This window comes from Lethenteron reissneri, chromosome 5, assembly GCF_015708825.2.
Source record: "Lethenteron reissneri isolate LAM-NWPU_2019-01 chromosome 5, ASM1570882v1, whole genome shotgun sequence".
Lineage (NCBI taxonomy): Eukaryota > Metazoa > Chordata > Hyperoartia > Petromyzontiformes > Petromyzontidae > Lethenteron > Lethenteron reissneri.
In genome coordinates, this window is record NC_083783.1 from 8,810,400 (window position 1) to 8,825,062 (window position 14,663).

At 48.4% G+C, this 14,663-nt stretch overlaps 1 protein-coding gene across 1 annotated transcript in view; it reads right to left on the minus strand.

The window, feature by feature from the left end:
- LTN1 (listerin E3 ubiquitin protein ligase 1) overlaps window positions 1-14,632 on the minus strand; it is a 177,213-nt gene extending 162,581 nt beyond the window's left edge. The window contains 9 exon segments of the mRNA XM_061567905.1: window positions 3,662-3,875; window positions 5,504-5,694; window positions 6,588-6,761; window positions 7,617-7,794; window positions 8,774-8,826; window positions 9,771-10,001; window positions 10,967-11,065; window positions 12,436-12,693; window positions 14,447-14,632. Coding sequence (XP_061423889.1) covers window positions 3,662-3,875; window positions 5,504-5,694; window positions 6,588-6,761; window positions 7,617-7,794; window positions 8,774-8,826; window positions 9,771-10,001; window positions 10,967-11,065; window positions 12,436-12,693; window positions 14,447-14,488 — 1,440 coding nt within the window. The 5' untranslated portion in view covers window positions 14,489-14,632.
- Between the last annotated feature and the right edge of the window lie 31 nt (window positions 14,633-14,663).

Here is a 14,663-nt window from a genome sequence, read left to right on the forward strand (position 1 = left end):
TCGGTCTATATGCATGTAAGTCAGCCTTAAATGAGTACTGACACACTGTAAACATCACAACTGGAGAGACAAAGGCAGCCGGGTGTGGTGCTAGCAAAATCAAACTCCAGTGTGCCATTCTGGCCTTCATCACTGCTTGCTAACAAGCATTTTTCCCCAACAGTCTGTATTAGGCTATATGGGGGCGGGGAGGGGGATGGAATCTTTGTCGGTGGATGTATTTTTAGGTAGAGCGTGTACGTGTGTCTGTACACATGTCTATGACTACCACACCACACACACATTCCTAGAAAGGCTGCTGGTGCACAGCTTAATTATCCAAGCCACAGCCAAGAGGGCAACGAAAATCCCTACCAGAGACACCTACGGCTGCTTGAGCTACCCCAGGTGGTCCCCGGTGCAGGCTCTGACCAGGCCCAACGCTGCTCAGCGTCTGTTTGTCTGCAGAGGTCAGGTTACCGAGGTGGCGGGGCAGCAGAGGCGTTATGTAACCGAGATGCCGGACACCATCGCGGCTCCGACCGCTCTTGTTTAACAATAAGCAGACGTGCCATCGTTATCGCACACTTCAATCGCAGCGTCTGCCCTGTAGGGGCTCAGGATAAACTCATCTCGTGCCCAACGCCGTTGCGGGTTATTAGGGGCAAATATGCGTCATTTTGAAGCTCCCTTCTGAATGAGTTGGGTTTCTCCAATTAAAGTGACACGAGCACATTAATCTACGGATAACGAAACGTGACGAGAGGACAAAATGTACCGGCAGACATGAGCCGGTCGTTGGAATTTGTTGGACGAGACGCAGGTTGGACGAATTAGCGACGGAGCATGCCAAATGGACAGCAAATACGAGAAGTGAGTGGAACTCACGCATGCCGACCTGTGGCGATGCACACTTGACGAGCAAGTGATGGGAACCAGAGGCAGGCATTGCAATGCACATCACGATGCTGCGACACCCAGGACCGCCCAGAATGGTGGTCAAAAGGGGCAATTTGACCCCAGGATTTGTGTAAAGGAGAGGGTCCCACAAGGAGCCTGGGAATGGCGGAATAAGGGGGCCCCAAGTAGCATGCTGCCCCAGGCCGCCTCCAGGAACCTCTGGGTAGCCCTGGCGACACCTACATAGTATACTTTGGGTGTTGTCATGACGGAAAGACACGTAGCACAGCTTTCTCTCATATCTCCACATTGAAATAAATATCCATAAAGAGTACGTAAATATGTAGGGTGATCTATGTACACGGACACCGCACTGATTTGTCATATCGCGATTAACGTCTTCTCAACGGGCGAGTGAATATCGGGAAAGCAATGGCTCCATGTTGCACGGAGAAGAATGGTCAAGAGACTCGGTCGGTGTGCCGAGATTGGTGGGACACAAGGAGAGCCTTTGATTTAAAAATAGTTTCCTGTCTTCATTCTCTCTCTTACTTTTGTTGGGTCTCAATCAATAGATCACCCTTGTGAGCTGGCTGCACTGCTCAGTGGGGAAAACGATAATACCCTGTGATCCTGTGAACAATATCAGCAAGACTTTGCACCAAGCAATAATTTGTCAATTTGTCATTGCCAACACTTAGCAATTTTTTGCAATTCAGGCTCTATCAATAAGTGGCTGATATAGGTGAATACGTTGGGTAAAAGGTGAATAAATGGTATTATTATTACTGAGCTTGCCGGGTTCATAGCACAGTGTGGCTAAGCACTGCTCCACCACTTGCTTAAAGTGGCAAGTGATATCTGAGATGTTATCTTCCTTACCTGGTATGCAGGAGGTCATGGGTTCGATCCCGACCCTGATGACGCCTGCTGTATGTTTGGAGTTTGCATGTTCTGCCCATGGTTGTATGAATTTTCTCCAGGTCCTCCGGTTTTTCCCTTCACATGTAGAAGCGTGCATTTGGAGTATTTGGCTGCTATAAATGTCCACGTGATAAGCCACTTCGTTGAGCTATCATTTGTTGCCAGGTCGCTGCTGAAAAATAACTACACAGCTCAAAGGGACCTTACCCTAGTAGAATTAAAAATAGTTTAGTTTAGTTCTGGACACCCCCCACCCCTTCACCAATCCGCAATGGCGTGGTGAAGTACGATCAACCTGCACGGCCGACACGGCGTGGGGAGGTTTCTTTCATCGAGCAGTGAATTGCCGAAGGTGTGTGAATTATGACTATCATTCAAAAATTAATGTTGTTCTTACAGCGGGCTGTGCTGGGGGGCTCCGGCAGAAGGGCTGTGTCACTGACGCTGCTGAAGGTGCACGGAGCAACACCGCCCCCTGGCGTCAAAACCACCGCCGCGATGCGTCGATACGAACCCCAACAACACACGGCGCAGTACCGTGTAGTTTGGTGCGCGTGACAATAGATTTTACGCTCAATTCACGCAACGTGTACGTCAGTATTTACCTCCAGGGTAAATGTTTTGTTGAGGTCAGACAGCGCGGTACTCACGGTCGGTCGGAATGAATGAGACAGAACGAGACCGGCAGTGTCAATAAAATAAAAAAACATACAAGAAAAAAGGTTGCACAAGTGATAGGGTCGGTAAACACCAGAGAGCCGTAACAAGAGAGACAAAAGGACGTCTTTGACACGGACAGTACAAATAAAACCAGACATGATTTGAAGCTTTCGTGACTGCAGGAATCCATACTCTTTGGTTCTTTCGGTAAAGTCACATAGGTGATGGACGCTTGTGTTGCACCCGAAACGTCGTAATTTATTTTATTTTATTTGATACCTATGTGACTTTACCGATAGAACCAATGAGTAAAGACCAGACATGCGGACGATCCCTGGATTACAATCATGATCCAGTGGCGGAAATTCCTGTGGATTAATAATTTTGCCTTACTCCCAAAATAGTATAGATTTTATCAACCCCAGGATAACGAATGGCTGAGTTTTCCCCTCACCAGGAACTGAACTCGCATCCTTCCAACTTCAAGCCACTGTACCAGCCGGGCAAATGGGTATTGTAATATTATGCAACGATTTTATCAATCCACTTCTGGATGAAGAGTATGGGGGATCGTTATACCATATTGCACCACGCTCACAAGTGCAATCCGAAGGAAGAAACTAAGGACTAGGTCAGATATGACTCGTCACTGTTGTTAGCAGTGGCTGGGAATCTAACTCAAGCGAGTGAGTTCACAGTACAATGTGGGAACCACTGCGCCACCGCTCCGCCGAGCCAGGCAAGCATCACCTTGCTAACAACAAAGCATCGCTCATGAATTGTCTCCCACCTGGTTAAAGATGGCTGGATCAAAGCTATTCAACCAGACGCATCAACACAGGGATAGCCCCATGCGTTTGCGCCATGGTGGCGAGTTGTTATCACCCTCGCCTGGTATACAGGAGGTCGTTGGTTCAATCCCGATCCGACACCTGCATATCTGGGTTAGCATGTTCTCCCCGTGGTAGTGTGGATTTTTCTCCAAGGTCCTCTGGTGTATTCCTCCACATGTAGAAACAACATCATGCGTTTAGATAATTTGGATGCTTTAAATATGCCTGTGATAAGCCACTTCGTTGAGCATTCATTTGTGGCCAGGTCGCTTCTGAAAAAGATAACTCAGTGGGCTTTACCCGATTAAATAAAAATAGCTTGAAGTTTTTTAGTTCCGTTAGCGTCGCCATGTGTCTGCACGCACCTGCTCATGCAGAAGGGCCTTGCGCAGGGCAGCACCTCCACCACCTCCACCTGCCTCTCCCTCCACCTCCGCCACCTCCCCCTCCTCTCCCTCCTCCTCGCCGCTCTCTCCGTCGCTCACGCTCTCGTGCACCGCCAGGCGGAAGCAATCGGTGAAAGCCCTCACGATGGCGGCTCGCTCCGAGGGGCTGCTCTGCACTGTGTCGCTGCCCAGGCTGCAACACAAGCGTGCGTTCCGCAATCACAACGCTCATCATCAGCTGCATCATTGTGTACGTGTAGGTCCAAGTGCAGTGCCTTTTGTCAATCCACTGCTAGACAAGGGTCTTCCCACATCGTGCTGGCACTTAAAAGTCTCGGCGTTATACTGGTAGGAACCTCCTGGTTACACCAGCCCACAGGGGATTATTGTGTCCATCGTGCAGGGAGGGGCTGGGTGGGGAGGGAGGGGGCTGGGTGGGTGGGGAGGAGAGGGTGGGGAGGGGCTAGGTGGGGAGGGTGGGGAGGGGCTGGGTGGAGAGGGTGGGGAGGAGCTGGCTGGGGTGGGAGGGGTGGGGCTGGGTGGGGAGGGGCTGGTCACCCCGTGGTGCCCTTATAAAACTCAACGTTTAACCTACTTACAAATATGCCCGCCCTCACAGTCGGGCATATTTACGGAATACACCACGACCCTGGCCATTGACCAAGCAACCCACCGTTCCTACCAGCTCCCTCCGCAGGAATGTGTTCTACGAGCGCTGTTTGTTTTCTTTTGTGTGCCTTCCTTTAACACCACTTTATAGCCCTGTGCTATAATATCCTTCGAGTTTCTGGATTGCACGCTGTTGCACTTTAATTGCATGCCTAACCGAACATGCGTGCACTGCATTGGTTTATTGCCCTTGCACGCATTGTGTTCATGCCTTTAAACGATGAGATGAAAATTTTATTCACATTACCCAGGCATCCTAAAAATAAACCTTTGGTTGAAACTAACTCTTGTCTGCTTATAAAGTATATATGTGTGTAGGTGTCATATTTTCATAAGGAAATTGGTCATTGCAGGTAGTGTAACGTATTATCTGGGCATCGTGACATCATAACTTATGAAGATATGATCACTAATCTTGAGATCTTAACTCCAGGTCTCTCACCCCTCTCTTTTTTATCTCAGTTTTATCTCACTAATCTATGTCTGTTTTACAGCTCCCAAGTCTTCTTCAGCTCTCTTCAACCTCAATAATCCTTACCTCTTTGTCTCGGTGAGCCATATCTCTCAGCGGGTCACAGCTTGGGCAGATCAGTCCAAGGGCGTTTGTGGGCCACATTTTACCAGCTCAATAACCCTGAATTATCTAATCGAATCACAACCCCAAAATAACAACGAATCACAAAGAATCACAGCAGAGACAAAACCAATCATGACGTGCACGCTGTCAGCACCGTACCCTCTCTCCTCCCATTTACCCCTTCCCCACATCCCTCCCTCCTTCCCTCCATTCCTCACTTCCGCTCTACTTTACCTACCTCACTCCCTCCCTTACTACCTCTCGCTTTCCCTACCTCCTTTCCCTACCTCCCTCCCCTTACCTCCCTCCCCTTACCTCCCTCCCATGCCTCCCTCCCCCTCCCTTACATCCCTGCCTCCCATACCTCCCTCCATGACTCACTCCTTCGCTACCTACCTTACTACCTTCTATGACTTCTACCCTCCATGCCTCCTTCCTTTCATTCCTCCCTCCATCTCTCCATTCTTCCCCCTCTTTCTCCACACCTCCCTCCAAGCCTCCTTTCTTTCATCCATCTCTCCCTGCCCGCCTCTTCCCCCCACCCCCACCCCCACCTCGCCACCCACAGGCCTCACCCCTGGCGCAGGCTGCAGAAGAGCACCGGGTAGAAGAGGGCGCGGGGCCCCGTGACGGCGGGCGGCATGAGGCCCAGCAGGGGCAGTAGGTGCGGATGCACGACGGCGGCGAGGCCTCGCCCGCCCTCCCGCAGCACGGCCCAGAGGCGCGGCAGCACGCCCTTGCGCGCGCTCACGTGCGTCCAACAGTCCTGTGTCGCACGAGTGAGAGAAGGGGGGGGGGCGTCAGAACGAATCGTCCTCAAGGTGTTTGACGTGGTTTCAAACGCAAACGTCGTAACCACCATTGCTATACATTCAGGTCGTGGGAATGTTCTCTGCGGCTTACGGGCTGAGCTCAATCGATAATAGTCGCAGCGTTAAAAGCTTGCACGCGTGGTGGTTTGATCTGTGTGGCCGTGGCGGGTGGTGGAGGGTCTTAATGGTATAATTTGGTCAAACCGTCACCTGGCCTAACCCATAAATCAACTATGAACCATAGTCACATAATCTTCCAAAGCCATACAATGCGATGACATCACATGATGCGTGAGCTGTGACGTCATGAGGCCCACAGAAGTAGAACTTCTCTGTTGATTTCAGGTAATAAAAGCACCAAATAAAATACGTGCAGCAGGCAATAAATATTTAGTCCTGCAGACGCTGACACAGGTCAATTAATTTAGATGACAGCATTCCCTCGTCGTGTTATTCAAATCACTATCCGCAATTTTGACTATCCGTGAATCGCATCTGGAGCTCTACATGACTGCATCGAGAGAGAGAAAGTGATGAGAGAAAGTGTGATGCAAGAAAGAGGTGAGAGAGATTTACTTTGTTTATAATAACACTTTTTTTTATTTGTCTTATTGTAATTTTCATGTATTTAATAGCTTATTTAAGTATTCATTAAAAGTTTTCAGAGGCCAATATCATCATCCGCGAAATTCCCTATTCACGAGCATCTCCGGAGCGTACCCCTCGCGAATAACGACAGAATAAGCTTACGAGAGTTATCTTGAGCCCATTTCACAGACGGACGAAAACACAAGGCAGGCGGGCGAGGGCTCGTGCGTTAAGAAGCGGGGAGAGTGGGTAGAGGAACCTCGATGGTGGATGCGGCGAGTAGGGCGGCCTCCCAGAGCGGCGCACACGCCACGGGGTCCGTCTCGTCCAGCGCCAGCAGCACGGTGGGGCACAGCCGCCTCGCCTCCCCGCGCGCCAGCTCGGGTTCCGCGCGGCACAGCGCCGACAGGGCCTCGTACAGCGCCGCTCGCACCTGCGGAGTTGCCCGCGCGGGGAAGGATGAAGAGGAGCAGAGGACGAGCAGTGTCAGTCCCGATTGCCAATCACCCGCGATCTACAAAATTCTAATCTATCTATTTTTATTTTTATGTATAGCCCACTGAGTTATACAGCTCTTTTTAATAAGCGACCTGACCACAAATGAAAGCTTAGAAACATTGAGCTGTCATTTGTGGAAATGTAAAGCAGCCAAATATTCTAAAAGCATGTTTCTAAATGTGTAGAGAAAAACTGGAGAAGGAGGCGACCATGGGGAAAGACACATGTCAACTCCAAATATACAGCAGACATAAGGGTCGGGATCGAACCCACGATCTCCTGTATACCTGGCGAGGCAGTTAACATCTGTGATGGTCGGGTCGCCCAATCGTGCGGCGACCATCACTAATGGCATTGCGTGCTGTGATGAGCCCAACTCACTGCCCTGTGATGTGGACAAGAGATGGCAGTCAAGCAAGTAGGTTGATGACCTGCCCGTATGGATTTGAGTTGTATCCTGTTACATACAAAGATGACCGCAAAGTAATATCGTCGCTTGTGAAACCAAGAATAAATTGACAAGCAATCCCAAAGCAGAGACTCTCCTTAAAGACTTAAGTCATGGGACTCTATGATACCATCCTGGACAAAGACCGAGCTCGCGATAAATTGAGCGGTGGTGCAGTGGGGTTCAGACCCTGCACCATGAACCCAGCAACTGGAGCTCGATTGCTGACAATGGCTAACATCATCGGCACGTAATCTTCCAGACTTACTAAGTCGTGGAGGCTGCTAAATTCGAAACGGCTTTTGCCATCCCGACACCCTAAGTGCCCACGCCACGGCTTACCTGTGGGGCGCTGTGCTTGCTGTACTTCCACAGCTTGGGCTGGGCGAGCAGGGCGGCCAGGCGGTCCGTGAGTGCGGCACGCTCGCCGGGGGGCAGCAGCGACAGCAGCCGCTTGAGAGCGAGCAGCGAGGAGGTGACCACGCGGATGTGACGTGCCTCCTTCTCGTCCGTGCTCACCCTGAGCAGCACACATGCACACAAGAGAATGCCCCCTGGATTAGCCTTGAACAGACTGTTGGGAAAAGTGCTTTTAGTGAGCACCTGTAAAGGTTCAGAAGGCGCACGAGAGGGTGGGTGGCCAACACCACTCCTGGCCAACTTTGTCTCCCCGGTGCTGATGTTCACACAAGGTGTTGGCCTAGGGGAGATCCAGGACTAGTTCATATACTCGCCACTATTATTGGTCGCAAGCAGGAATTAAATTCACGTCGACGGGTTTGTGGTCGGTGCAGTGCGCTAACCGTAACACTACTGCTGCCCATACATGGCACAAGTGTCACGACACACAAAGCCTCGCCTCATAACTGCTCTGAACAATAACACTACCGTGAACACTACGGCGGAGGTTTTCACGTTTGTGCTGTATGGCTCTCTGATGTGCCTCCAAAATTGCGTCGGTTATTTGTTGTTTTGTATATTACCTATGTTCAACTTTTGTTCCATTTTCCTTGTCAGTGCTGAGATTTCTCGTGCCAAAGCGGGTAATATGCAACGATTGGAAAGTTCTTCTTCAGACACAAAAGGTAAGTTAATTTCACAACGCAATGTGCGACTGTGAGGAAAGGCAGCGACTTGGAGTGGCCTTAATCCAGCAGATCATGGTTGATGAGGATACTATGACTTATGACTCTAATCGATACCTGGCCAAGGCTCACATTAGTCGTGTGTTACATCTGAACTGGTACTGGACTCACTCTTCCAAATGTACACTGACGGGCATGGTGAAGCATGGTCAAATAAATACATTTTCTAAAAATATATACACTTAATTCACAAATATATAAACGCACGGTATGCCTACATATGTACATATATATAAAGAAAACAAGATCTGTACATTTGAGCTGTCTGGCTTTCTTTGTGCATTCTGTCTGTTAAAAGTAGTATTCATGAAGAGTATAATCACATTCATGAATATGCAAAAGGTAAACACTCACTGTGGGTCACTTAACGTGTCTGGAGTTAGCTTGAAAAGATTGTCTTGGAGGTGCTGCAAGTAAAAACAAACAAAAATAATAACAGTCAAAAAACGCTAACAGTTACAAAATCAAATAAACCATAGTTATGAGAGTGGTCGTGATTGCTATTTTTCTTATTATTGAATTCTGCATATCCGTGAAAATTTTGCCTATTCGAAGTTAGTTTACAGGTGACTACCACTGTACTTATTTTTAAAAAATGTACCACCGTTTAAACCCAGTATCTTTTGCTCTGCGACGAAACAGGTCTTGTAGGCTTCATGCAAAATAGACACATCCCAATCCCAAGGCTTACAAGGAAGGTCAACGATTCTGACGGGCCCATTATGGAGTTACACCCAGCAGCAAGACTCCAACTCAGGATCTCAGCAATTGATTGACACAGCCATTATGAGTCCCCATGAGAGAGTGGGACTGCAATCCAGGGCTTGAACCTCACATATCAAGCAGTGCTGGCTCAATCACTTTGACACAGCCGTTATGAGCGTCAGCACTATGGGGCAAATGAGAGAAGGCTATGATGAGAGAAGCCTATGATGAGAGAAGGCTATGATGAGAGAAGGCTATGATGAAAGAGACACGACGACACCAGGGCTTGAACCCAAGATCTCAGCCAAGCTGGCTCAGTGGCTTAGCAGTATCTAAATTGAATGTCATTTAATTACTTTGTAATTTGTGATTGGTATTTAAATTACACACCTCAAAAACATTTCCAATTTGTATTTAATATATGCAAAACGTGGTTGATTGCTAATTTGTATCCACTTTACATTGACTCCCATTAATGTCATTTGGACGAAATTCACCCCCATCTCTGTCCATCAGATGAACATAGCCACCGCGAGCCCTTGGCCATCTCCGCCGAACAATAAAAACTATAAACGTCCCGGAGCGAGCGACCACCGGGACTCGGCCACATCACCACCACCACCACCAGCTCCGCCCCACCACGTACGCTCAGGATCTCGTCCTTGCAGAAGGCGAGAGCCTCAGGCTGCTTGGCAGGCGGGAAGGCAGCGCTAAACGCGGCGCGCGCGGCGGAGGCGGCGGGGGCATGGCCGTCGCACTGCGCCACCAGCCAAGTCCCCATCACGGCCTTGAGGTGCGGAGCGAGGGCACGGCGCACGCGCGACGCCAGCTGCTGCATCGCCACCTGGGCCGCCTCGCGCACACGCCGGTCCAGGTCCTGCGAGTGCCAGACAAAAAAATCGGTGTTTCATCCACGCCCGTCAGTGCCCGAGAGAATGGTCAAATCGGTCCCGGCAAGTGCCATAAACTCAAGGTCATCGATTCGACTATCACTAAATGGGCGGCTGGTCTATTGGCCTCGGCCCAATGCCGGAGACAAAAAAAAGAGGTAATTTGGTCGTCCGTCAGTGAAGTAAGACAACTGTGCCAATAACATTCATCAATTCATGCATCACTCACAAACAGTGACATCGAGGTGGTGACCATAGGATGCGGGACAGCAAGTGTACGGTGCTTTTTCTGCAATATTCTGCTGTCTTTTCTTGGATTTTCTGTTTGCACATAGTCACTTTAAGATGTTTTCTTGTTCATGTTTTTGTTTGTTGTTTGTTGCGGTTGCACCCGATTCAAGAGGCGAATGGCTCACAGGGCTATACCTAATAAATGAAACTTGAAACATGAAGTAGGTTGCCAATCAGTCTGTGTAGCGTGTGAGTGTTATCGACTTGTGTGAGATTTTTTACAGACATTCTGGTTCCATGCCATCCTGAAAAACGGCCAAAAAAGTTCTGACAAAAACATCCCAAGCAGAAGTATTCTAAGAAGTGGTCTTGAGATTCACTTGAGGCATTCTTAGATACGTTAAAAAAACTATTTTTATAGTTGTATGCTGAGTAAAAAAAAATTATAGCCTTTTTTTAAATTCCACTGCTTCCCAAGCCATTAGGTTATGGGGGTTATTCATCATAATTCACCAAGCTGGTCAGTACGGTTTTGTAAAGGCAGATCGTAGATTAGATATTGGAACACAGTATCATGTATTTTGCTGCATTGCTCTTCGCTGACAACGTAGCCCTGCAGAAACCCACAATCCAACACCAACGGCACTACAGTTTCACAGCATGAAAAAAACCACTAATAAAAACTGCAAATTCCATTTACTAAACAACGGGACAGTTTTACCGTGGAGATTTTGTTGTAGAGGCGAGGCCAGTAAGGCAGGATGGCTTTAACGACATCAACATCTTTCTCCTTGCACATTGCTCCAAACTCCTGCATGGCCTGAACAAACAAACAAAAACAAACACTCCTTCACTTACAGCACTCAAGTCAAGTGCTTTGAGCATACATTGAGACAGCATGCAGTACCACCGGCGCCAGCCTATAGAGTAACTCCTGCAAAATCCCCCCAGCACGTGCCCTTCCTATCCTAAACTTTCAAGCATTACCATCTATCTGATGCAATCTCGAAGCTTGTGCATGACACCTACTCATCACTCTTTCTTCTCGTGCCATGTTTCTCAGACTCCACCAAGAGTACATTGTAGCCCCACAGTAAGAGCCATGCAGATAATGCAATCAGTATCATACAGACCAAACAATGAATATCATCACAGCTTCAAGGTCATTTTATTTTCTGAGAACTCAGAGACCAGGATAGTCTCTTGTGTAAGAGTGGCCAATGGGGCAATAATCTGCCAGTAGAGGGTGAAGATTGCTATGTAGAATCCCAATTGAGTAATTTACGACTAATTTTAGAATGGCAACTTGGACACCCGACGCTGGCACACAATGGCCTATTCTTGTGAATCACGTCACGATATCTTTAACATCCACCATGAAGCAGACGGAGTGTAGTATTATTACGGTTATTACAACCGCAGTAATAACCAGAGTGGCCGCTGGATTCGAACCGCGAACCTCTGCAACAAGCGGTGAATGCGCTTCCGCTTGGCGACGTCGCCACCCCAATTTGTGACCCGAAAAGCATGACGGTGACCTACAAGCAGTAATGTGCATCCCCTACAGATGTTACTGGTAACCCACTAAAAGCACAACTGTGTAGCACTAACATATAGTAGTATAAGGACCCCACACAAGGTGCCATGTGCATAACCTACAAGCAGTATTCAAGTAGTACTATATAGGCTTACAATAAGCACCAGCAGGCTCAATAATTATTGTGCAAATGCTATAAGCGGTATTGTTGACATCATGAAAAATAAGTACTATATAGGCCTGCAATAAGTAGTGAAGAATAGATATATCATCAGTTATGTTAAGAGCCTTGTCAGTATCGCGTACACAATGCAAGCATTATACTTGCAGTATGTATGGATGTAGCAGCCTACGACTTAAATCAGTAGGGTTGGCAAATATAAAGCATACTGCATGGTCCCAACAGGCAGTACCATACAGCCCCTACAATCATCAGACCCTACAATCTTTACTATATGGCACCACAAATAGTAATGTGAATTTTCACTGGAAATATTGCGTAGACTAGACAATAATTGCATCACAGACCCTACAGGCATTATTACAAAGCCCTACACATAGTGTAGTCTAAACCCTCAAACCAGAACCGTGTAGACTCCACAAGCGGACAGAGAGTAAGACCAATACGGGCAGTCCCTGTGTGGCTCGCATACTTTGAGCTTGGTGGTCGTATCTCGCTTGGAGAGCTTGCGCAGCACGAGGCGGAAGTCTGGGTCAACGACATTCTCCACGTCCTCAGCTCCTTGCACCGCGGGCACGAACCCCAGCTCCGAGGTCAGAGCGCCGGCGCGGAGGTCAGAGGTCGCAGCGCCGAACACGATATCGCTGGTGGCGCCCCCGAATCCGAGGAATCCCGGCACGGAGCCGACATCCCGGGCGAGCAACTCGGCCGCGCGGGCGCTGCTCGACGGCTGTAAAGAGGAAGGGCGCACGTGGCGTTGAGCAAACCGGTCAATACTGTGCAGTCAGCCGTCGTGATCTCAGTGCGACAGCTCAGAGCGGTTGGAGCACCTGAGGTGGCACTGCTGAGGTTCAGGGTACAAATCTAGGATCTCTCATTCATTCCCTTAGCCTAAAGATAAAATCTGCATAAAAATCAAGAAATCGATTCTAACATGCTTAAATTAATAAGTGTATTGTGAGTTTAAGGATCTGTCGTTAAGTAATCATTACATGCTTATCACCGTGTTAGCCTGCATTGCGTAACATGATTCTGCAGCTGGGGGAAAACAACGCTTGCGAAGTCATTTAAATTGCACTTTAAAGACCCTACGATATGGGCAGACATAGTAAAAATGTACCAATTTTAACTGTGAGATTCCTCTGTGGCCCACAGGAAAGGAAACCAGCTCAGACAATCACACGTGTATATGTTTATACAATAACGTGCATAGCGTATGTTACGTAATAACAATACACACGTAAGTCACAATAAAACAGTGACGAACTATTGATTACAATATTATTATACATTTACAGATCGCTTTCTGTTCGATGTGAAGATGAATGCTTCACAAGAAACCGCGGGCTAGGTGTTTAAATCACGTGAACGTGTTCAGTTGATCAGAGCAAGACTGAAGTCTGCAGGCGCATTTTTGAAGTGCAGTATAACCACCGGGATCCCTTTAAAAAGAATAGTACACAAGAGTTCGCAAACGGCAAACAAGAACAGTTGTCAATAATCATGGGACCTCCTTTGCCAGTACCAAGATATGAGGATAGGGTTTCCCCTTTTTTCTGGCAACAAAAAAGTGTTAAGATGTTAAAACACCAAACTGAAACCTTTTACAAGGAATCATGTCTGCATCAATGTCTGCATCTGTTTGAGACTAGGCTCGAAAGAAAGCTGTCTCTGGTGTGGACCAATCAGTTTCAAAGACAATGTATATATTATCAGAGTATGTTTTTTTCCATTCTGATCACAAGTATTGTGGTTAATGCAGACATGATTCCTTGTAAAAGGTTTCAGTTTGGCGTTTTAACATCTTAACATCTGTTTTGTTGCCAGAAAAAAGTGGAAAACCTATTCTCATATTTTGGTACTGGCAAAGGAGGTCCCATGATGTAGATGCTCAACCCGAGCTCTCATTAGTCTGATAGTGCATTGTCTTTGTGCTGTACGACTTTTTGCGTCCTCTGGTCTAACACCGTTTGTCTGCATCTGTCTCTATGTCTCTAAGTTTCCATGTTTCTGAGTCTCCCGTATCTCTTGAACATCTCTCAGCCCGTTATTATTTTGACGGTCTGTGCGCGTCTTTCTCCGTGTCTATCATTGTACCTCTGTGTCTGGGTACATCGCTCTACGTATGTCTCTCTCCGTGTCTGTTTCTGTCCATCTCTCTGCTTGTGAGTTGAGTCCGTGTCTCCCCCAGTCCTTCAGACTCTCTCCCGGTCCCCACGTGTCCCACTTTACCCAAAATTCAGGACCACAACCGGCAACCCCTCCCATCGCCACCACATCGACAGCGACTCTCAACAACAACGCGATACGCGAACAGCCCCTACAAATTACCCTCACACACACACCCCGACATTCGTGTCATATCCGACGGCTTTTCCCTCGCCCATATTCGGTACAACATCCAGGCAAGACCGAGGCTCGGGCCTAGACCCCGCGGTCCCCCCCCCCCTCCCTCGCCGCTACGAATCTCCCCACACGCTCACCCGTACGTTCCCCTTTGTCCGCTGCTTGTTCTTGCCCCCCATGCGCGCAGCTGTGGCGGCGGAATCACTTTGAATCGGTTCAAATATAATTTCCCGACGGCAATCAACTCTCTCCACAGGGCTTGTTACGGCTGTTTAAAACTCAAACGGCACGCCAGAGGTGGGGGGAGGGAGGGGGCGGTGATAGCGTGACCCGTGACCCCTCCCCCCCGTGACG